Below are 24,138 nucleotides of genomic sequence, written 5' to 3' on the forward strand. Positions count from 1 at the left end.
AGACACAGGAAGCACAGCGTACGGATAGCCCACTGATGACAGTCGGTTTGATGCTCTGTCATTAAGGCCGCTTTGGAGTGTGTGTCCTCCTCCTGGATGGTTTTGTCTCTGGGCTTTTCAGAGAGCTCACTATGGCAACAACAGGCATTATTTTCACCGATAGCATGTCCTAATGAGGGAGATGGTGGATTTTGTAAGCCATGCATCTCCGCAAAGGTGGGCATAGGAGAGAGGGGAGGAGAACAGGTGGAAGTTGAAGACAATTATGCAAGTAATAGTGAGCATTTGACAGTGTATACTGTACGTGCATTATTCTGACATTATTCATTTGTAAGTCATAATAACCCTGTGTAAGGTCCAGCCAGGTAGTCCAATGACGGTGTCCACTGGTGGACAAAGGTTCACTGCTTGTTCGGTCTTTCCAGTGCACTTTGTTGATTTACTTTGAATTTAACTCAAATCTGACTCCAATTTTAGTATAAGGTGCTTTAGAATATTAATATATTTACCCTCGTTTTGGGCAACGTGGTGGCATAGTAGGTAGTGCTGTAGCCTTACAGCAAGAAGGTCGCTGGTTGGAGCCTCGGGTGGGTCAGTTGGCGTTTCTGTGTGGAGTTTGCATGTTCTCCCCGCGTTCGCGTGGGTTTCCTCCAGGTGCTCCGGTTTTCCCCACAGTCCAAAGACATGCAGTACAGGTGAATCGGGTAGGCTAAATTGTCCGTAATGTATGAGTGTAAATGAGTGTGTATGGATGTTTCCCAGTGATGGGTTGCAGCTGGAAGGGCATCCACTGGGTAAAACATGTGCTGGATAAGTTGGCAGTTCATTCCGCTGTGGTGACTCCGGATTAATAAAGGGACTAAACTGAAAAGAAAATAAATGAATTATCCTTGTTTTATCTGACTCCAATTATAAAACATTGATACGATTATTTTGTTTCTTTTAATATTACTTTAGATTATGATTAAATATTCACTTCGATTTGTTATTGTTTATTATTTTCGTTTGGATCATTGAATCATTTGGATTCCTATAACATCCTAAGTCTTGTACCGGCCGAGTATACAATCTCTTAAACACAAGCTTGTCAGTCTTGGACACTAAACAGAGGTGATTAACAACTATTCTAAAAAGGCAGAACCCTACTTACTCAGATTAGAATATTTTTTGTGTGGTCCCTATAGATCTGCTTTCTACTAAATCAAATGTTTAGAGATGTGGGCCTATCCCCTTAGATAGACCTTTTACAGTCTAAGTATACTTGAATTAATGCCAGTGTGTTAGTCGGAGCTCTAAGAACATTGTATAGCATGCCACACTGCTCCGTCTATCGTGTTTTAGTCTGTTACTAACCTGTACAGGGGCTTGTGGTGTTATGGATTTAACATAATCTACTAGAGATAATAACACAAACTTTGTTTGAATAATTCAAAACATAACAATTTATTAGTCAGGTAAATGTGCATTATGCCAATTCATTCAGTCAATTCATAAACAACCAATACAAGACATCAAATTCTCAAAGATAAATCCAAGATCAAAAGATGCATACCTGACTTCAAAATATAAATAGTGTGGAGCATGAAGCGCCACACTACGGGCTAATCTGGTTACAGAATTGCAGTGAACATCTTGAAACTCTCCCTTAAAGAGCCCACATTATGGGTTTTTAAAAATGCCCTTCCATTTGAAAATTTGACATTTGAAACCTGTGGCCCCGCCCACTAACACAGAAAAAAAAGCCACACACACACAGACACTGGTCGAATGAAGTCACGCTGTGCAGATGGATATTATTGACAGTCTCTACCCAAAGAAAGCCACGTTGATAACGCGACGCGTGCCACTTTGTTTACGGATCGTCAGCTGTTCCTACACACATGCAACGGTCAAGTTTCCAAATATTTCAGCTCAGGTTTGAGGTGAGGTGTCTAAATTGCACCCAGCAAGCTGAACTGGCGCTCTAGGCTAAGGACGATCATGCCGCCCTCAACCTGAACGTGAAAACGAAAGTGACCCGTTAGCAAAGTGAGGACGGGGGGGTGTCACGGATATAACTGAGGACACGGGTGGTGAGGGAGGTGTCGCGGACGTTGCCCTCTCTATTCTGCCGCCCTAGGCTCGGATATAACTGCTGAGGACGCGGGTGGCGAGGGAGCTGTCGTGGAACGATTCATATGGGAGTCGCTGGGATAATTAGGTAAAAATAAATGCAGATTATAAGACCATGAAAGTGTTTTTTGACCTTGCATGCATATTAGACTGTTGTTGGAGACCCTTACAACCTACATATGACCCTATTACATGTATAATATGGACTCTTTAAGTCAGGGGTGGGCACACTCAGTCCTGGAGGGCCGGTGTCCTGCACAGTTTAGCTCCAACTCTGATCAAACACACCTGCTTATAGATTTCTAGTGATCTTGAAGACACTGATTAGCATGTTCAGGTGTGTTTGATTAGTGTTGGAGATAAACTCTGCAGGACACCGGCCCTCCAGGACCGAGTTTGCCCACCCCTGCTTTAAGTAGTCACACCAAGAATTTTCTTCAATGAAGGGGAACAACAAAAGGCCTTAAATCTTACACCTGCAACACCTGACATATGAAATAAGACTAGGTGGTGTACATCAGTTGTTTATGAACAAGTTTTTATCATGATATTGTTGAGGCTTTTGTCAAAAATGGAACAGTGGCATTAAAATGGTAAATGTGGTATATATGACATTTAATCCAGTATGTAATTTTGACCAGTAGAGGCAACAAAAACAGAAGTGTAGTTTTTTCACTGAGTGTGTAATGATGGGAGTTGTGGTCTTCATCAAATCCTATGGTATGCAGAAATCATGTTCATGAATGAGCTGAAGCCAATTCTATTTTTGTATCCCTACCTCTTCAGTGGGCTTCAAAATTTACCCCTAAGAAATGGGACATCACTACAACACCTGTACACATCATCGCATGTCAACGCAAGCTCTTACTTTATATGATATCAAGGATAGAGACTGCTGTAGTTATTCCAGTTGCATTGTTTTTTGGTATATATCTTTAGGAAATCCCTTAAGGCAACAATATCATGTTATCATCTAATGAGGCAATAAGATTTTAACTGGACTGTGCATTGCCCTGTCCATGGCCAAATTAATCTAACACACGAAAACAACAATAACATTATACTAGACACTGTAAAAAGCTCATTCCCAGCCACTAGACTTTTGTGGCAGGGTATTTGTGTGTCATCGAGTGTCAGATAGTATGTTGTGGGACTGCTATACAGAACTTATTATTAGAGATTATTCATTTATTTATTCAGTCATTTTCTTTTCTGCTTAGTAACTTTTCCGGGGTCGCCACAGCGGAATGAACCACCAACTTATCCAGCACATGTTTTATGCAGCGGATGCCCTTCCAGCTGCAACTCATCTCTGGGAAACATCCATACACTCTTGCATTCACACACATAAACTACGGACAATTTAGCCTACCCAATTCACCTGATCTGCATGTCTTTGGACTGTGGGGGAAACGGAAGCACCCGGAGGAAATCTACACGAACACAGGGTGAACATGCAAACTCCCCACAGAAATGCCAACTGACCCAGCGACCCTCTTGCTGTGCGCACTACCTACTGCACCACTGCGTCGCCCACTATTGGAGATTATAAATAATCGAAATTTTGCGCTTTTTATTTTAGCGTTTTTTTTTTAAAGCATGACAGTAAAACACGAGCGCCGTTATGCATGTTTTAAAACACATGCTTGTTTGTTGTAAAAAATTGCAATAATGACAAACAATACTAATTTGTGCATCTCAAAAAATTTTTGTGCTCCTTGGTTTTGAGTGTGTACCTGAAAAATCTCTGTTTCAAGGGCTATCTAGTCCTTCCCCTTAGCCCTACGCCTTCAAGCTAAAGAGAATTGGGACACTCCTACCCCTTCATGTGAACACTCAAAATGGAGGAGAATTGGGATTGGGCCTTATTATAATGTTGTTGGGAAGAAGTGTAAAGCCTTATTCACACTTGTATGACACTAGCTCAAAGTTTCCGCTATATTCATTTTTCCATGGCGGGGCACCACACCAAAATTCATCCCACCACGGCTACATTACAGCTTCTCATTCACAGTGGAGGTAAAACCCTAAGGCTCAATACCAATTCTACCCCTTAGCCCTTCCCCTTACCCCTACTCCTCGTTTTGCGCGTTCCCGTGAAGGGGTAGGGGTGTCCCAATTCTCTTTAGCTTGAAGGCGTAGGGCTAAGGGGAAGAGGTAGATAGCCCTTCAAATGAAGATTTTTCAGGACCACACTCAAAACCAAGGGATAAGAAAATTTCCCAGAATACACCAGCCACAACGGCAGAATAGTTCCAACTGGAAGTAAGGAGATCCACAAATTTGTATTTTTTGTCATTATTACAAACTTTTACAACAAACTATCGTATGTTTTAACATATTCATAACCGCATTCCTGTTTTACCGCCATGCTTTTAAAAAAAAAGTCTAAAATAAAAACCGCTAAATTTCGCGATCAATAGTCCATGATCATAACTCCTGTAAAGCAGTCCCACAACATTCTGACACTCAATGACACTCGAATACCCTGTCAGAAGACTCTAGTGGCTGGGAATGAGCTTTTCACAGTGTCTGCTATAATGTTAATGTTGTTTTTGGTGTGTTTATATAGATGAATATGGCCACTGTGTAAATGCACAGTATAGCTACGATCTTATTGCCACATTAGATTGTTATGAGAACATAGTATATGCCTTCAGTGATTCCCTGAAGATATATACCAAAAAATAACACGACTGGAAACACTACAGCAGTCCCAATCATCAGATCTCATATGAAGCAAGAGATCGCGATGACATATGATGACGTGTGTAGGTGCTGTAGTGCTGTCCCAATTCTTAGGGGTAAGTTTTGAAGCCCTTCCCTTTCACACTCGGTTTTAAGGGCCAAGGGGAAGGGGTAGGGGTACAAAAATAGAATTGGGATTGGGCCAAAATATAAATGGAACCCATACCATAACATGCGTTATTACCAAGACAAACAAGAAAAAATTGCGTGCTCTGACATTTTGGCTATTTATCTGCTGTGGACATGGGTCTGGGTACTGTAGATCTACAGTAAGGAGGACTGTCTCTGTGTGAAGTTGGGGTGGAAGCATGCGGCTGCGATGGCTTTTTTTAGTTTCTAGTTTGCTTTTGAAAACATTATGGGTTGGGTTTAGGAAAGGGGGTGGGTGGGTCAGTTGATATCAAGCAGATTTATTATGCATGACAACAAGCTGATTGGCTTCTCTTATGGATGCAAATGAGAAAGATGTTAATATGCGCAGAAATGTATACAGCGGCCTCTGGTGGATTTATGAGAAATGGCATGTATGACAAAACGTGCTTTAATAACGTATTTGAGATTGCCAAAAATGTGTCGTAAAACCGTACAAAAACCGTAAGAAAAGTAGTTCAGGGTACATATTTGTCGGTTCTCAAAAATGGAATTCTGGGCTCATATTTCCAATGATCCTGGGTTGTGTTTTTTTGTATATTTTAATTAAAATATCTCACAGATTGTGCCTTTAACACCACAACTGCTGTTACATTTTTGAGCAGATAAAAGCAAATGTGGCTATAGTTTGCCAGGTAATATCATAAATGAAAGTGAATCATTAGTAATCAGGACGTGGGTGTTCCCTGTCAGGGAAATCAAAGACAGCTCGTGCCTCACAATGAGCTGAGTTGATCCACATTGAGGGGTTTCGAGTGGAAGTCTTCTCATTCAGTCATTGAGAACATACAAAACAGAGCTGGAGAGCTGATGAAAATTCATCACTGTTGCTTTTACAATGTCCGAACAGCATTGATTGAAGATGTTCACTCAATACAGTACTCAAAATGAGGGAAAAATATTTCAAGTAATATTGAACATGTCTACAAATTATTAGACCCGTTTAGTAATATAATCATCATGATATAAACATCTAAAGCTTGCAGTTTATCACTACTGCTTAAAGGATCAACAATTTTTTTTCAGGTCACCTGATATTTCAGTTTCTCATCAACTCTTCGGACCAATCAAATGCTTTCTAGTATCTGGCATGCCCTGCCCCCTTCAAGATGCTTCTCATTTGCTTTTCATTTGATGCGCTTGATCTTAACCATTTTCATGGCAGAGCTGTGATTAAAAACCATGCACTATTGGCTAGAGGAGGAGCTACTTTATGACCTGCCCTCTCTTAAAGGTGCAGTAGGTGATTGTCTTCAGAAGCATTTTTTGTTGTGCTGGTTGAAAGTCTCTTCACAGTCCAATAGTACTGATTAAAGTAAATTATCTAAATGTATTTGTATGTATTTTTATATTCTGGTTAAGACATAAAACTAAAAAATGTTCATCCAATTAAATATTGTCGGGCCGACATCTCCCATAATTCTGATAAGTAGCTCAAACTGTCAACAAATGTAGATTTGTACATCTGCAGCCATTCACGCAGATCAGCCATTTGCGTGGGCAAATGAACAAAATAAATGGTCAATCAAAACTTCAAAATCCTGAATCAATATTGGAGTTAGTTTTGCACGCTTTTATATCAAAGTCCCTTTAAGGCTAGTCATCTCACACGGCGGTGTGGGAATATAAATTTTTATAATCTATATATAACTGAAAAGTTGTTTTTAGGGTGTGACAGACCTTGAAATGTCTGGGTTTCCTGAGCCCTGACTGTCTCCAAAGTAAAGCAAATTGTCAGTTACACAGCACAGCTGTGTCTATTGTCTTCTCAAGCCGGTCAACTGGTCGGACGGGTTCTGTATCCAGAACCACATTTGCACACTCTGTTATAATGCTAAAATGTATCGTGAATGGGTACTTATATGCTGATGAGATCGGGCCTGGAAAGGCAATTTACCCTGCTGACAACAATACTTCATTTGCATGCTTTGTTTTAGACTGTCCCCACCTACATGTATCAATGTCTGTAAAACTGTATTTAAACTAAGAATCTGCTGTACCAGTTGAGAGTTCTTTCGATGACGCCACAGCGATGCTGAGTTCTTCTTATTAAAGTATTCTGCTTTGAAGATACCCGAAAATTCTCCCTGGTTTTTTGCTCGTCTTAGAATTTCACAACAGTTTTGGTGCCATGAGCCAGACTGAGAAATTCACAACTGCGGCCATCTTTGAAACGCCTCTCGGGCAATATGCTCGGGCATTCTGTTTAAATGGACAAAATAAATTCTCTAAAATTGCTTGCCAACCGAACAATTAAATTTCATATTAGGAAACAATAAATACATTAAGCAACGACTGTCTCTTTAGTTTCGTTTCTAAACATTTGGGTCACACAAAATCTGCAGAAATTGGTCCCAGCCCCTCCCCTGGAGAAATGCCAGGCTATAGTGATTGACTGTTACACTTTCTCCATTCGAAACTATACAAATGACATGTCTTGTGTATTCTATAGTCTTTGTTTATATTCACATTTTGGTTCATGTTTGAACAATGACAACCTGTGACACGCTTCCTATATTGTTTACCATGCTACTCTGAATTTACAGTCTGAAATAGCATGCAAGTATGGCTTAGTAATAAGTGTAATACCTGCACACTGCCGGCCAACCACTAAGCAGAGTCGCTTTAGGACAGCACATGACAGAGGGTTGTCTGCTGTTATCTTTAAGGTGCATGGGCTTGTGTTTCAAGAGGTGTGGCTTTGAACGGCAGGGGAGGGGCTGTGTTTCAAAGGTAAAATGCTAACCGGTTAGCATTGTGGCAGATCACCTACTGCACCTTTAATTTTTCAATTGAGATTACATCCAACATCAAATAAAAAATGCACATTTCAAAGCACGGCACCTGGAGTTTTCATATTTGTGTGTTTTTGTTGTTCTTATTATTTTATTTATTATTTATGTCGTTCTGAATATTTAATTAATCATATTTGGTAAGCTAATGAAATGAATGTGCTATTTGTTTGTACAGAGCACTGCCAGTGAAGCCACTCTCATAACTCTTCTTGCTGCTCGCTCCAAAATCGTCAGGCTGATCCAGGCAGACTATCCTGAACGATCTGAGACAGACATTATATCCAAACTAGTTGCCTACTCGTCTGATCAGGTGAGACAACAAGCCATAATGAAAGTCTGCTGCACAGGTTTGTTTAGCCATGATAATAATGCTACATAAAAGCACTGTTAGTCAGATTCTTATAGAGTGTAAATGTCAAACAGTGCTGAAGGGTTTTTCTGCAGGGCTGTGTCAGGATAACACTGAAGTGCTTCAGTATATGTGTGTGCATAAGTCTAATTTGGAAATTTCTGGTCATGACAGTAAAGGCTTTTTTCTGCAACATGAATTTTGATGATGAAATAACAGTATTTTGTTGGTATTTCAGGCACACTCATCTGTGGAGAGGGCAGGGTTGATAGGTGGAGTGAGGATGAAGGAAATTCCTACCGACAGCAAGTTTTCTGTGCGAGGAGATGCACTGGAGAGGATCCTGAAGGAGGATAAAGCTGCAGGACTTATACCATTTTTTGTATGTATATCTAATAACTACATGGACAACAAAAATGCTACATAATATATGTTAATATATGTGTATGGGTCAACATTATAATTCATTAGAATATAATTTAATGTACATGTTCCACAGCAACATTTTGTAAATGTACTACTGTAAATATATCTAAACTTAATTTTTGGTTAGTATTTTGCATTGATACAATCTTAATTTTGAACAACTTTAATGGCATAGTTAACCCAAAAAATGAAAATTCTGTCATCATTTACTCACCATACACTTGTTTCAAATATTTTTGGGTTTCTTTTATCTGTTGAACAAAAAAGAAGATATTTTGAAACCTGCAACCACTGACTTCCACAGTGTTTGTTTTTCCTGTTATGGAAGACAATAGTTGGGGGTTTACATTTATTCATACATTTTCTTTTCGGCTTAGTCCCTTTATTAATCTGGGGTAGCCACAGCGGAATGAACCACAAACTTATCCAGCACATGTTTTACGCAGTGGATGCCCTTCCAGCCACAACCCATCTCTGGGAAACATCCATGCACACTCACTCACACTCTACAACATTTTAGCCTACCCAATTCACCTGTACCGCATGTCTTTGGACTGTGGGGGAAACCAGAGCACCCGGAGGAAACCCACGCGAACGCAGGGAGAACATGCAAACAGAAACGGCAACAGACCCTACTGCATTACCTACTGCGCCACTGCGTTGCCCCACGGGTTTCCAGCTTTCTTCAAAATATCTTCTTTTGTGTTCCGTAGAAAAAAGAAATGCATAAAGGTTGCTAACAATCTGAGGGTGATTAACCTAGTGAGTAAATTCTCATTTGTGGGTGAACTATCTCTTTAACCCTTATGTACTGTTGGGGATGTTTTCATCTACTCTGGGGTGATTTTGAGTCTCAATTTGGCCATAACTTTTTCTGTATTTCAGCTAGCAGAATGATTTTAGTGACAAATTTTATTTCGACAAATATTTTGAGAAAATGCTTTGACTTACACTCTGGGCAAATTTACTACCATTTTGTTATGTTCAGGATGAAAACATCCACTGAATTAAAATGCTGAAAAAATGCATCAGATTAATTTTTTTTTTCAAATTTCTTTGTAAAAGAATGTTAATCAACCTCAGTCCTGATCAGAACTACTAAATTGTTTAGAAAATTACAGAATTTTAACTGCCAAATTCATAAATGATATCACTGATTTGGTAAAAAAAAAGCACACAAAATGACGTATTTTCAATATAAAAAGTAATTGTGGACTGGATTTTTAAAAAACCCTTTATCAAAGTCTTGGAAATGTGAAACAACATTGCCTTTGATGCATTACTTTTGATTAATTTTCATTTTTATTCTCCCTTATTTACTGTTGGCGGCTGTTTGTGCCCCATTGACTTCCAATATGACCACATTTTTTATTACAAAATCGTGTCACCATATAATCATGATTATTGGTGGGTTTCCCTGTTGGGAAGAGGTACAATTTGCAATTTTTACTGTTGATCATTAGTTGACACCAGTAACCCTTTAGATAGGCCTGTGCAAAAAAAAAAGAGCTTAGTTTCTGGATTTTATATGGTGTATAACAGCAATGAAATGTGAGTCGACTTGTGCACTTACCTTGATGTGTCTGAGAAAATCATATTATGCATCTCACAACTACACAGCTCTCACAACTACATGGAGTAAACAAAAACAAAGACTGTGTATTTATGCACCATCAAATGTGGTTATAATGGAAGTCAATGGGGCAAAACAGCTGCCAACAGTAAATAAGGGAGAACATTTTTTTAAATCTTAACAGTGCATCAAAGCCAATATTGTAACTAATCGTTCACATGTCCAAGATTGTGAAAAATCCAATCCACGATTGTGTTTTTTTTTTACCAAATCAGTGACATCATTTGTGAATTTGGCAAGTAAAGAGTTAAAATCCTGCAATTTATAAAAAACATTTAGTAGTTTTGATCAAGACTGAGGTTGACAGAGATAAAAAAAAATATCTGATGGATTTTTACAGCAGTCCCTAACATCCCTAACATAACAAAAGGGTCGTACATTTGAACAGTGCACAAAGGTTAAAGCTGATTTTCACAGTATTTAGACTTTTTTTGAACCCTAAGAATCCTGATTCTCAATTTTTTTGGAATATGTACATGGATGGAAAGCTTTTTTATTCAGCTTTCAGGAGAAGTGTAAATTTCAATAAAAAACACGTATGCCTTATGGTTTTGTAGTCCAGGGACACATTTTACCTTACTGTAAAAAGAGAATGAGAATGTCCTGTTTAAAACATTCTGACACATTCAGATTTTTATGTTCTCTCAACCATTGCTTTGCCAATTGACCTTAGTACTGTAAAACGTCTTTGTAATGTCAATCTGAGTTTGATCCTTCACAAAATACCCAATTTAACCAATAAATTGTTCATAAATTTCTTGTTCAGAACATTTTAGTTAGGAACTCATTATTTAATTATTTTATTAACATTTGTAGAGCAATTTGTAAGGTACAAAAGATTGAGGACATTATTACACAATATTTGAGAATATTTTGGTAAACTCTTAATAAATAATCCCAATCCAGATAGACATGGATGGATGGATGGATGGATGGATGGATGGATGGATGGATGGATGGATGGATGGATAGATAGATAGATAGATAGATAGATAGATAGATAGATAGATAGATAGATAGATAGATAGATAGATAGATAGATAGATAGATAGATAGATAGATAGATAGATAGATAGATAGATAGATAGATAGATAGATAGATAGATAGATACTGGCAAATATTGCAGTATTCACTTTCAAATTGAATGTTTAATCCCACTATTCTGGCCATTAAGCAAGAGTAAAATGACATAATAAGTCAAACATCATGGCAGAAAAACAGCAGCCACTCAGACAGTTACAGAGCATGAAATGAGAACAAATTGGACATTTGTCTCTGCTCTTTCTCTGAACCTGTCCCCTGCGGTCTGCGCGATGGCTAATGCTGTTTGGAGAGCCTGTTTTCTGAATCACATTAGTGAAATTAGCTCTGGGCTCATCCAGAAAACCTGTGTCAGAGGAATAACAAAGAGAGCAGGAGCAATTCGTTTTGGAATCAAAACATATGGATGAACATTAAAAGTTAACATAAATAAATGTCAAGGTTGATTTATTTGGTTTCAGTACTACATGAAATATTAAAATCAGCACATATTAATCAACCTATCTGATTTTCTGGATGTTTCTTTTAGTTCTGTGCAACACTGGGAACGACTGCATCCTGTGCATTTGACTGCATCACTGAGCTTGGCCCTATATGTAAGAACTATTTACAATTTATTTAGCTATTTTTATTTGTTTTTTATTTTTATTAGATTATTTTGTAATTGCAAATATATATATATATATATATATATATATATATATATATATATATATATATATATATATATATATATATATATATAGTGCATCTGGAAAGTATTCATAGCACTTCACTTTTTCCACATTTTTTTTATGTTACAGCCTTATTCCAAAATGGATTCAATAAATTTATTTCCTCACCATTCTACACACAATACCCCATAATGACAATGTGAAAAAAAAGATTTTTTGTAATTGTTCCAAATGTATATAAGTATTCACAGCCTTTGCTCATTACTTTGTTGATGCACCTTTGGCAGTAATTACAGCCTCAAGTCTTTTGATGCCACAAACTTGGCACACCTGTCACATCCAGAGATGTTCAATAGGATTCAGGTCTGGGCTCTGGCTGGGCCACTCATGGACATTCACCGAGTTGTTGTGAAGCCACTCCATTGAGATTTTGGCGGTGTGCTGTGGATCATTGTCCTGCTATAAGATGAACCATTGCCCCAGTCTGAGGTCAAGAGCACTCTGAAGCAGGTTTTCATTCAGGATGTCTCTGTACATTGCTGCATTCATCCTCTATCCTGACTAGTCTTCTAGTTCCTGCAGCAGAAAAACATACAGCATGATGCTGCCACCACCATGCTTCACTGTAGGGATGGTATTAAGCTGCTGAAACATCTAAAGAATGATCAGTGGAAACAAAATGTACCTGAGCTCAATTTAGAGCTTCACGGCAAAGGCTGTGAATACTGATGTACATGTGATTTTTCAGGTTTTTATTTTTAATAAATTTGCAACAATTTCAAAAAATCTTTTTTTCACATTGTCATTATGGGGTATTGTGTGTAAAATTTTAAAGAAATAAATGAATTTAATCCAAAATGATTAATCCAAGCGCTATGAATACACTGTAAAAAAAAATCTGTAAAATTTACGTAAAAATACTGGCACCTATGGTTGCCAGAACTTTTTTGTAAAAAATTGTTTTTACAGAAAAATTTGGTATTTTTAACAAGAGAAAAAAATTATTCATTAACTGATGCAATGGTAATTTACAAACCTTTGAGTTAATTATTTATATTCGCAGAAAGCAACTACATTTTAATTGGCATTTAATGGCATTAAAATCAATATATTAAATCTCTAAGTACTCTATCTGAGCATATTGATATTGAGAACCATTGTACATCAGTTCACTACAAAAACTTTTTAAATAATGTAAAGTCATTAAATGCATTATTGTGTTCATGTGTGACTGTTATTAACAAACAGGCTTTCACTGCATTAGTAACTACACAGTTACATTTAAACAAAAGAAGATGCAGCATAACATCAGATTTACTGAGTTCATCTTGGACTTGCACACAGATGCTACTATCCTCCGCAATGGTGACATAGAAATGTTTTACAGTATTTTGCTGTTGTTTTTCTTGATTTTACAAAAAAATACTGGCAGCTGTGGTTTCCAGTAATCTACTGTTTTTAACATTTTACATTCGTAAACTCAATCTACAGAATATTTCTGTTAAAAATGCATTCCACAGTCTGTATTTTTCATCAAACACATTTAACCCCTTAAATCGCAGAGCAAAATCCTCACTAGTGCCCTCACTACAGAGGGTTAAACACTCAGACATTGATGAAGTTAATGAAATACTTAAGTGTCTAATTAAAGGAGGATTAATAATTATTGATGAACAACTGTTAACAAGCAGAATCACTGAAGGAAAGAAAAACAAGACCAAATAACACAAATTACAGCCAAAATCAAAGATGAAATCAACTGAGAATAAAACTCTAAATAAAAATAAAAATAGTTATACAATAAAATTTTTATTTCTCAAGATCTCAGAAGTGATCATTAAACAACTCCACAAACATCAGGAGCTTCACTTATTACTGACCTTTGACTTTATTTCTATCACATGAACAAAAGCTCTTAATGAAATTTCTGTTGTTCATTTGAAGTCACCATGATGGACAGAGTCTTCAACTTCGTATTTTAAAGTAGTTTTTATTTAGCTGCTATAATTAATTGTGTTAATCACACTATTTGTATAGCATGAAAAGCCAAAATAAAATTACGTGTGATGAGATTAACTATGATATCAAATCCACCACTGCCTTCTTGTGTTCTTGTTGAATATCATGTTAAGTGTGAGAATTGAATAATATACATAAATAAAACCACTTGAGCATCAGCAATCAAGACAGTTTAACAGGGTAAATACACCAGTCATAATGAGAATGTTTGAACTATGGCTTGAACTCAAAAACACACAGCCATCAACAATTAGTCTCTGAATCTTAACAAAATATCAAAATCTCAATAACAAAAAATCAAAATCAAATAAAAAACACCCGAGAAAAATACAAAACACTCTACTGAAATATTACACCCCAAAAACAAAATGAAAAAAATAAAGGCAAAGAAAGAAATGTTAAGCGCATAAAGCTGCATAATTTATTCATTCCGCAATGCATGCTGGGAGTTTTGTACTATGCTGGTACCCAGCATGCATTGCGGAATGAATGAATTATGCAGCTTTTTTTTTTTAGCAACCATGGTTGAGGTTCATATCCTGATTCTTGATGTCTGTGTTTCTTAAATGAGTTGATTAAACTCAAATTATTAATTCCTTCATAATTGTTTGTTGACCCTCCTTGAAGCTGTACTACTCTCTCAAATAACATCACATAAATTAAATTAAAAAATTAGCATTTTTTTATGCAACTTATGAAATTAATTCTGTAATAAATACATAAAGGTTTCTCATTGCTTTTCTTGCTATAACTGATGAGTTTCAGAACTGGCTCTGATCTCCATGATGGTGAGGTCAAATGAAACATTTACAATAAAAAATAAAAACCTCTGTTAATTATCAAATATTCTTGCAGATATGAGAGAATTGAAGTCAAACTGTAATCAGTGAAGCTGCTAATGCTGTTATTTAATGGAGTGTTTAATCCTCTGTTTTAATTCAGTTGGTTTGGTGTGAGGCTGTGTCTGTAGTTTTATTTCTTGTTCCTTCATTCAGTGATTGGGCTTGTTAGCTGCAGGTGTTCATCATTCAGTCATTTGTGGTCATTCACTCTGTCTAGTGGACTAAACCAATTGACTAATTTAGGGACTAGTGAATAAGGGTGTGTGGTGAGATTTCAGACACTCTAATTAGTTTCTCGAAAACAAAGGTTAGATCTGTTACAGTTACTTTCCGTATCTTGTACTGAAATGAGCTGTTAATCATTTATCAGGTTTTCATTGTAGATTGTACAGACTTTTACAGTTAAAATGATGGACATTTTTTACAGTGTACTTTCCGCATGCACTGTATTATAAACTATAGCATAGGATTGCTAACTTCCTCATTAATTCGTTTTTCCTCATTAATGTACACACAGCACCCCATATTGACAGAAAAATACAGAATTGTTGACATTTTTGCAGATTTATAAAAAAAGAAAAGCTTAACTAAACTATCACATGGTCCTAAGTATTCAGACCCGTTGCTTGGAATTTAGTAGAAGCACCTTTTTGATCTAATACAGCCATACGTAAGTCTTTTTGGGAAAGATGCAACAAGTTTTTCACATGTGGATTTGGAGATCCTCTGCCATTCCTCCTTGCAGATCTTCTCCAGTTCTGTCATGTTGGATGGTAAACGTTTATGGACAGCCATTTTTAGGTCTATCCTGAGATGCTCAATTGGGTTTACCAAATCAGGGCTGTGGGTAAGCCATTTAAGAACAGTCATGGAGTTGTTGTGAAGCCACTTTTTCGTTATTTTATTTTAAATGAACTTTAACAAATGGCTGCAATATAACAAAAGGTGAACAATTTAAGGGGGTCTGAATACTTTCTGTACCCACTGTAAATAGTTTATTTGAATATGCTGCATTTGTATTTGAATTGTGGTCACACTTTACAATACCATTAGTTAATGATTTAATGAGGTATTTACTAGCATGAACAAACAATTAACAATATATTTATTACAGTATTTATTCATCTTTGGGTAACAATTTAATCTAAGGTGATGTAGCTACACATGTTCACAATAAAAACCAAAGTAATTCATATTTCTTGTTAACTCACAAGCACTACTTTAGATTTTAATAACACATTAATAAATGGTCATTTTTAGTTAATGTTAGTAAATACATTAACAATGGATCTGTAGTGTTACCAGAATTGTTTTCCATACAGTGACAATGCCATTTATTGTAATGGACGACATTTCAGCTTTTGTTGCAGGCTAATAACTGCCTGCTTATATCAAACAGTAACCAATAAAGTTAATCAGTTATTCACAACAGTTTCTGGCAACATTTTACTGTAAGGTGTTCCTGTTACAGATGTTCCATGTAATTGCTATAGTAATTAGTTAAATATGTATAATTACACGCTACTTATGCTAAACCTAACCCAAATTCTAACCATACTCAGTAGTTCAATGAATAATTAAACTGGAACAAGGGCACCTTAAACAAAGTTTTTCCCAATTATGATTTTTATCTGGATTTTGTTGTTTATTTTGTTTATAATACATAGTTTAAAAATAAAAAACATGAAAACTATGTAAACAAGATTATTGTGCTGTGAAAAACAGATATTATCAATCAGAACAATATCAAATATCATTATTTATGATTATTATATTACATTATGATTTTGTTAGCCATGTATGCGTGATCATCTTGCTTACAGTTATTTTTATTAATATGGCTTAATTATCTTCCTTTACTTTAACATTGCTTTAATAGGAGATTAAGGGGACGATCACACAGAACGCACTTTTTGCATTGAGAGGCACCTTTTTTGAATGATTTCCTAATGGATGCGAGCGTTTGGTGCACTGCTTACGTGCCCTGCGCAATATTATTACATTTTAAAATTATATTAATATCAATAGCAACACTCACGCACAAAACACAGCTGATTCATTCGTTGCCTAGCTACATAAAAAGCGCACTGCACTTCTTTTTTTTCTTGTCAAGAAAAAAAGCAGTGTGGTCCACCTCGTGTTTTAAGAACGGAAAAGCGCATTTGGTGTGATCAGCCCCTAACTCTCTATTTATATATCTAGTTATCTGGGACCTTCAGCCAGGACAGAGTACTGTGTATAGTTTTAGATACATGAGAATACTTTTTCAAAATTTAAATTGTTTTTTAAGAACATTTTTGTTGAAACAAAAGTGTATGAATATTGCTAGATTTTGCTTGCTTTTACACATTATTTAACATTTGAGGCAAGAAAATAATTAGTTTGGTGTGGCTAGAGCCCAAAAAATTCATGTGAAATATGGCAATGCAACACTATGAAACCCCAACACATTTACTCATGCTCATTAAGCAAAGTCACAACACACAAAATAGTGAAATGAACGAGGAGGGATGTGGACATAACACAATTTAAATCAAGTAATTTTAGCATGTCAAAGTCAAATTTATGCATATAAAATATATTTCCCCAACAACAAAAATGTAAAAAAGTAATAAAAATTGTTCTTGTGTCCCACCTCAATAGCAAGTGTTATACAATGTTTGATGTAAGTAGGGACTTAGTAGTTATTTCGGTATGACTTTACAATTCAATTTACAAATAAATAACAATTTACAGCATTAACTACTGGCTTATTCCCTGCCTATTATTAATATATTAACTGTTTATTAGCATTTATATCTATATATTTATAGTATAATCTTATTTTACATTTTTAATTCTACACAATACTTAAACTACTACCTTACTATTAATAAGCAGCTAATTAGTAGTTTATTGAGCTAAAAGCCTGAATTAATAGTTAATAGCTTGAATTGTACATTAAAATGAATTGTGACCAGTATTTCTTTAAAAAAGTCTTTGGATCAACATGAAGGTGAGTGATTGATGACAGAATTTAATTTTGGTTTGAACTAGCCTTTTATGAAATGAAACTTTTAATAAATTGTTACAAATTTTTTCAACTAATCATTGTGAATCATTTTTGTCAGGCAATGCAGAGAAAATGTGGATGCACATTGATGCTGCGTATGCCGGGAGTGCGTTTATCTGTCCGGAGTTCAGACCCTTGCTGAACGGAATTGAGGTGAGATAATATTCAAATCCCGCCGTGTGCTCTTAAGCACACTTCACAGAAGGAGCTCTTAAAGCTCGGACAAGCGTGAATGATAATCTCTGCTAGGCTCAACTATTGATCCTGTTACGTTTGGAGCAGCGTGTGGAAAAGACAGAGTCCTGCAGAATATTTAAATGTCACAAATAATGCGAGTCGGCATGAGCGATGTCTTGTGGAATGGGCGGGAAATTAGAGATCGCTGATCGTCCTTTGAGTTGTTGTGGAGCCCAGCTGGGTGTCACAATGATAAGGGTAAAGTAATTTCCTGAGGCAAAGGAAGACCTTTAGATAAGTTCCTCTTTTTCTCTTGCTGAAGAAATATCAGTCTTTATTAGCCTTACAAGTTCAAACAATCACAATGATTGTGCTCTCTTGCGCAGATGATGGCTTTTATTATTGACCAAAAGGACGGCGGGCTGCCGTTTCCTGTTTGGTTGCCAGGAAGTGAAGACAGGCAGGACTTAGCATAGCAACAATCAGACTGTCATGACAGAGTCTGTATTATTGCAACAGATGGAAAGGATATTGGAAATGGGAGAGTGAGCAAAAAGATCAGACTTTGAGATTGTGGGACTCGCTGAATGCTTATTGCAGAGATTCTGCTTTTTGAGTTTGATTTAAAATATGCTACCAAAAAGTTCATACCAGACTGTGCCATCCAGCAGGTGACAAATGACTCCTCTTAACCCTCCTTTTGTCTTAATAAAAATAATAATAATGATACATTTTATTTAAAGGCACCTTTCTGGCAACTCAAGAACACTGTACATTAAAACAAGAGCAATAAAACTACAAGAAAAATAATATAAAAATTTACACAACAATAGTTCAATTCAATTCACCATTATTTGTATAGCACTTTTACAATGTAGATTGTGAAAAAGAAGCTTCACATAAAAGATCATAGTAAATTGAAACAGTGTAGTTCAGTTTTCTGAGTTTACTACTGATGCGCAGCTCTACAGATCCCGAACCATGCAAGCCAGTGGTGACAACGGCAAGGAAAAAAATTGGCGAAAGGGAAGAATTAAAAAACCTCGAGAGAAACCAGGCTCAGTTGGGCACGATCATTTCTCCACTGGCCAAACGGCTTGTGCAGAGCTGCAGTCTAAGCGCCGGAGGCTGGAAGCTGGACCTCAGCGAAGACTCGTCTGTCCCTGGAGCGCCACAGGAATCAGTCTCATGCTCTCCACTCCTCCATGGCCACCACAGCAGCTGCTCAGGAAACGGCCTGGTCCAGAATATAGGAAGCCTTGGTATCATCTCGTCGCTGGTCTTGGATCGAATCAGTGGCGCTGTATAGTCTGAGGGCCTCGGGATGAGTATCCCCAGGTGGAAATAGAGAATAAAGAGAATAATTAGTGTAGCTGCTGTTCATAGTCTATATAAGCAAGGTGCAGAAAAGTGATGCATTGAGTGTATGCTTTACTAAAAAGATAGGTTTTTAATCTAGTTTTGAACTGCGAGAGTGTGTCTGAGCCTTGGACATTATCAGGAAGGCTATTCCAGAGTTTAGGAGCTATAAATGAGAAGGCTCGACCTCCTTTACTCAACTTTGCTATTCTAGGTACTACCAGAAGCCCTGAGTTTTGAGATCTTAAAGAACGGGTTAGATTGTAGCAAGACAGAAGGTTGGTTAGATAAACAGTGCATAATAGATAAACAGTGCAGATAAAATTAAGTATTAAAAGCCATCTTAAATAAATGGGCTTTGAGTCTTGGTTTGAATAATGTAAGGGAGTCAATGTTTCTGATGGCAGGTGGTAGTGAGTTCCAAAGCCGGGGAGCAGAGCGGCTAAATGCTCTATTGCCCATGGATGATAGGCAAGCAGAGGGAACAGACAAGAGGAGGGATGAAGAAGATCTCCGGGTGCAAGAGGGAGCAGCAATGTGGATGAGGGCAAACAAATATGGAGGGGCGAGATTGTGGATGGCCTTGAATTTTAACATCAAAATTTTAAAATTAATTCGAAAATGAACTGGTTACCGGTGAAGCTGCTGCAGGACAGGGGTGATGTGATGAGAAGAAGGGGTTCTGGTGATGATACGGGCTGCTGAGTTCTGGACCAACTGAAGCTTACAGTATGGAGGAATTTATGAGTGAGACCAAAGAGAAGAGAGTTGCAGTAATCTAAATGAGATGTGACAAGGCTATTGACAAGAAATCAGTGGCATGGGGGGTAAGAGAATGGCGGAGACGGTTAATGTTGCGTAGATGGAAATAAGCAGACCAGGTGATGTTATTGACGTGAGAATCAAAATAGGGTGCTATTAAGGATGACACCCAGACTCTTAACCTGTTTAGAGGGATAAATAGAACAATCATCAAAAGAAAGAGAAAAGCTGTCAGTTTTGGAGAGTGTTGATTTGGTACCAACAAGCAAAACCTTTAATTTGAGAACGTTAAGAGAGAGCCAAGATTAGATTTGATTAGAACTCTGCATACACTGTTCATCTTTACTAAACCTCTAAAATTAAGCATCTAAATTTAATTTCAATCCTCAAATTTGTTTTGCATAAATAAACAACCTCATCTTCATCACAAACACTGTCAGTGTATAGGTTTTCTCTCATCAATGTGGAGTTTTTCATCAAAGTTTAATCAGAGGTATTGCTATTTCTGCTGAGAATTTTGGTAAACATCTGTGAATTTCTGCGGAATTACTTTGGGAGTATCATAACTAAAACCTTAATATGTGAAACAAAAAATTCTATTTTTAAAATTTAAATTTAATGTTTAAAATGTAAATCCAATTAGATTCACTTTATTTGGTAAACAAAGCAAGTCTCTCATATAATTGATCTACTAAAAGACAGAAAATATTACTGTACAAACTGCATTGTACATAAATCAGATAAACATTTTCATATTAGTCAATAACATTACTAATTAATTTAAAAACTGAATAAATATAGATTTACACACATTTACTCAAATAAATAAACTGGATTAATGATGGGCTAAAAATCTGAGGAATTCTATGGAAAATCTGCAGAATTCTATGGAAAATCTGCGGAAAATCTGCGGAATTCTGCACGCGCAGATTCCGTGTGGGCCTAGTCATCACTTATTTTTGATTAAAGTAAGTAAGTGTATGTGTGTCTGTTGGAGTGTGTAGGTTTTTCAGGTGAAAAAATTGTTTTATAGCTGACACATCAAAATGTTACACACATACTCTTTGCTATAGAATGCAAAAACTTTGAAGCTCAATATCTCAAAACCATTCAAAACTCAGATAGAACCTTATAATTCCAAGGTGACAACTTCACATACACACTCCCAGAGACTTATCAGAGACTTATTTAACATTTTATAAAAGGGGCATAATCGGTCTCCTTTAAACTTTCAAGAGCTTGTCTAGTGTCATGACCTGTTTAAAAACTCACTTTATTATTAATATAACACTATACGATTTTGCTGATAGTTTTATTATGAATACAAGTGGTCAAAGAGTGTTAGACACATGAATTCAGAAGATAAAATAATAAATCAAAACATGCTTCTCTTTTAGTTTGCAGACTCTTTCAATTTCAATCCTCATAAATGGCTCCTGATCAACTTTGATTGCTCGGCGATGTGGTAAGTGTTGTTAATGTCATTATCTATAAAAATTTTATTTCTGATCTCTATCTGCTATATGCCACATGTTATGTTTGTCAGTCAACAGAGGAAACTGTCCCAGCTGCCCCTTATGTCAGCACCAGGCAAACAGATATCCTCATGGTCATATAGAGACCAAAACGGACAAGCATGTAGGAAACTGTATTTGGTATACAGTTTTCTAAATACATTCGTTCATTTATTTCTGAGATGACGCATTTATAACGTCAAGATTTCTGTTTCAAAATAAAATATTTGTTTAATTTTCTATTAATCAAAGAATACTTAAAGTACAACAGTTTCATTTTTATATATATAATAATTAATATACGAATAGTTTCTGAAGGATTGTGTGATACTAAAAAAAGGACTTGTGAAACTGTGCCATAGCAGAAATAAATTACATTTTAAAAATCTATAAATATAGAAAACAACTATTTTTAAATTTCTGTGATATTACAATATACAGTGATACGTAAAGTGAAGTTTCAGTGTTTCTACTGTAGTTTGCTTAAAAAAAGGCTTGTGAGACAGCATAAGTGGTCTGCAAATCTTCAAACCCTAGCTTGACTTCTTAATGGTTTATTATTCCTTCTCTGTAAAAGTACAGTGGTAATAAAGTAAAACTTAAGCTTTGAACCTGAAAACCACTGATGCAAGACCTTTAATAAAGAACTAAGTAATCCTTTGGTAACCTATAAATGTAGTACTGTACATATATTATAAATGCATACCAAATGACACACATCCATACAGATACACTCTCTGAAATAACACTGATGGTGCCTTTTCAAATGGTACACTTTTGTACTTTTTACAGGACTATTTGTTACACATTTGTACTTTTTTAGATATCAATATGTACCTTCAAGGTTGTGTGGCACGGTGGCTCAGTGGTCAGCACTTAGTGGTCCTCTCACATCAAGAAGGTCGCTGGTTCGAGTCCTGGCTTGGTCAGTTGGCATTCCTGTGTGGAGTTTGCATGTTCTCCCCATGTTCACATGGGTTTCCTTTTGAGTGCCTCGGTTTCCCCCACAGTCCAAAAACATGCGCTATTTGTGAATTGGGTAAACAAAATTGGCCGTAGTGTGTGAGTGCATGTGTAAATGAGCATTCTCTGTGTAAAACATATGCCAGAATAGTTGGCTGTTCATTCCGCTGTGGTGACCCCTGATAAATAAGTGACTAAGCCGAAGGAAAATGAGTGAATGAATGTACTTTCATGGTACAACTGAGGACATGTTAGTTACAAAAGTGTACCTTTTAAAAAATATCTGCCCCAGAGACAGGTTTTGTTCCTTTATTCAGTGTATAACACATCGGGGAAAAAGTAAAAAATATGTATGTATGTATGTTTTTTACAGTGTATTTTTAAACTGTATCTTTTGCCACTTTCATTAAGAAATGCAGATTGCATAAATTGAAATGTATAATACAGTTGAAACCAGAAGTTTACATACACTGTATAAAAAGGCACATAACCATTTAAAAAGTCAGATGTTAATGTGACTAAACTGTTTCTGTTTTAGGTAAGTTAGGATTATCAAATATGATTCTGTTATGCTTAATAGCAGAATAACGAGAGAAATGTTTTTTGAGAAATTGTTATAACTTTTCTTGAAAGTCAAAAGTTTATATACAATAAGATTATTATGCCTCTGAAAAAGCCCAGATGATGGTGTCAAGGTTTTGGAAGTTTCTGATTGGCTAATTGACAACATTTAAGTTGATTGGAGGCACAACTGTAAAATAGTATTTAAGGAAAACCTCAAACACACTGCTTCCTTGTGTGACAACATGGGGAAATCAGTAAGCCAGAATCAACAAAAAAGCCAGATTACAATTTGCAAAATTACACTGGGAAAAAGAATAATTTTGGAGACATGTCCTGTGGTCTGATGGAATTAAGATTGAACTGTTTGGCCATAATGACCAGTGTTACATTTCGAGGACAAAGGGGAAAGCTTACAAGGCTAGGAACACTATGCCAACTGTGAAGTATGGGGGCAGCAGCATCATGTCGTGGGGCTGTTTTGTTGCAGGAGGGACTGCTCCACTTCACAGCATAGATTTCATCATGAAGAAAGAACATAATGTAGAAATACTAAAGCAACATCTCAAGACATTAGCTAGGAAATTAAAACTTGGCCACAAATGGGTCTTCCAAACAGACCCTGACCCTAAGCATACTGCCAAATTAGTTAAAATGTGCCTTAAGGACAACAGAGTGAATGTTTTGGAGTGGCCATCACAAAGCCCTGATCTCAATCCTACAGAAAATTTGTGGGCAGAGATGAAAAAGCTTGTGCGTGCAAGAATAGGCCAAATTCCTTCAAACCTTGTGAGAAGCTTGTGGAAGGATACCCAAAACATTTGACCAAAGTTATACAGTTTAAAAGCAAAGCTAAAAAAAAATACCAAGGAAATGTATGTAAACTTTTGACTGTCTAGAAATTAATAAAAAATTTCTCTCATTATTCTGGCATTTAGCAAATGTAAATCATTTAGGTAA

General features: G+C 36.4%; 1 protein-coding gene across 1 annotated transcript in view; it reads left to right on the forward strand.

Annotated features, from left to right (window-relative positions):
- The window catches only part of ddc (dopa decarboxylase), a 59,438-nt gene that overhangs the window by 16,481 nt on the left and 18,819 nt on the right, over nt 1-24,138 (forward strand). The window contains exons 5-9 of the mRNA XM_056474972.1: nt 7,981-8,115; nt 8,393-8,536; nt 11,785-11,851; nt 17,901-17,995; nt 21,538-21,605. Of these exons, the coding sequence (XP_056330947.1) occupies nt 7,981-8,115; nt 8,393-8,536; nt 11,785-11,851; nt 17,901-17,995; nt 21,538-21,605 (509 nt within the window). The remainder of the gene's footprint in view (nt 1-7,980; nt 8,116-8,392; nt 8,537-11,784; nt 11,852-17,900; nt 17,996-21,537; nt 21,606-24,138) is intronic.

This window comes from Danio aesculapii, chromosome 16, assembly GCF_903798145.1.
Source record: "Danio aesculapii chromosome 16, fDanAes4.1, whole genome shotgun sequence".
Taxonomy (NCBI): Eukaryota; Metazoa; Chordata; class Actinopteri; order Cypriniformes; family Danionidae; genus Danio; species Danio aesculapii.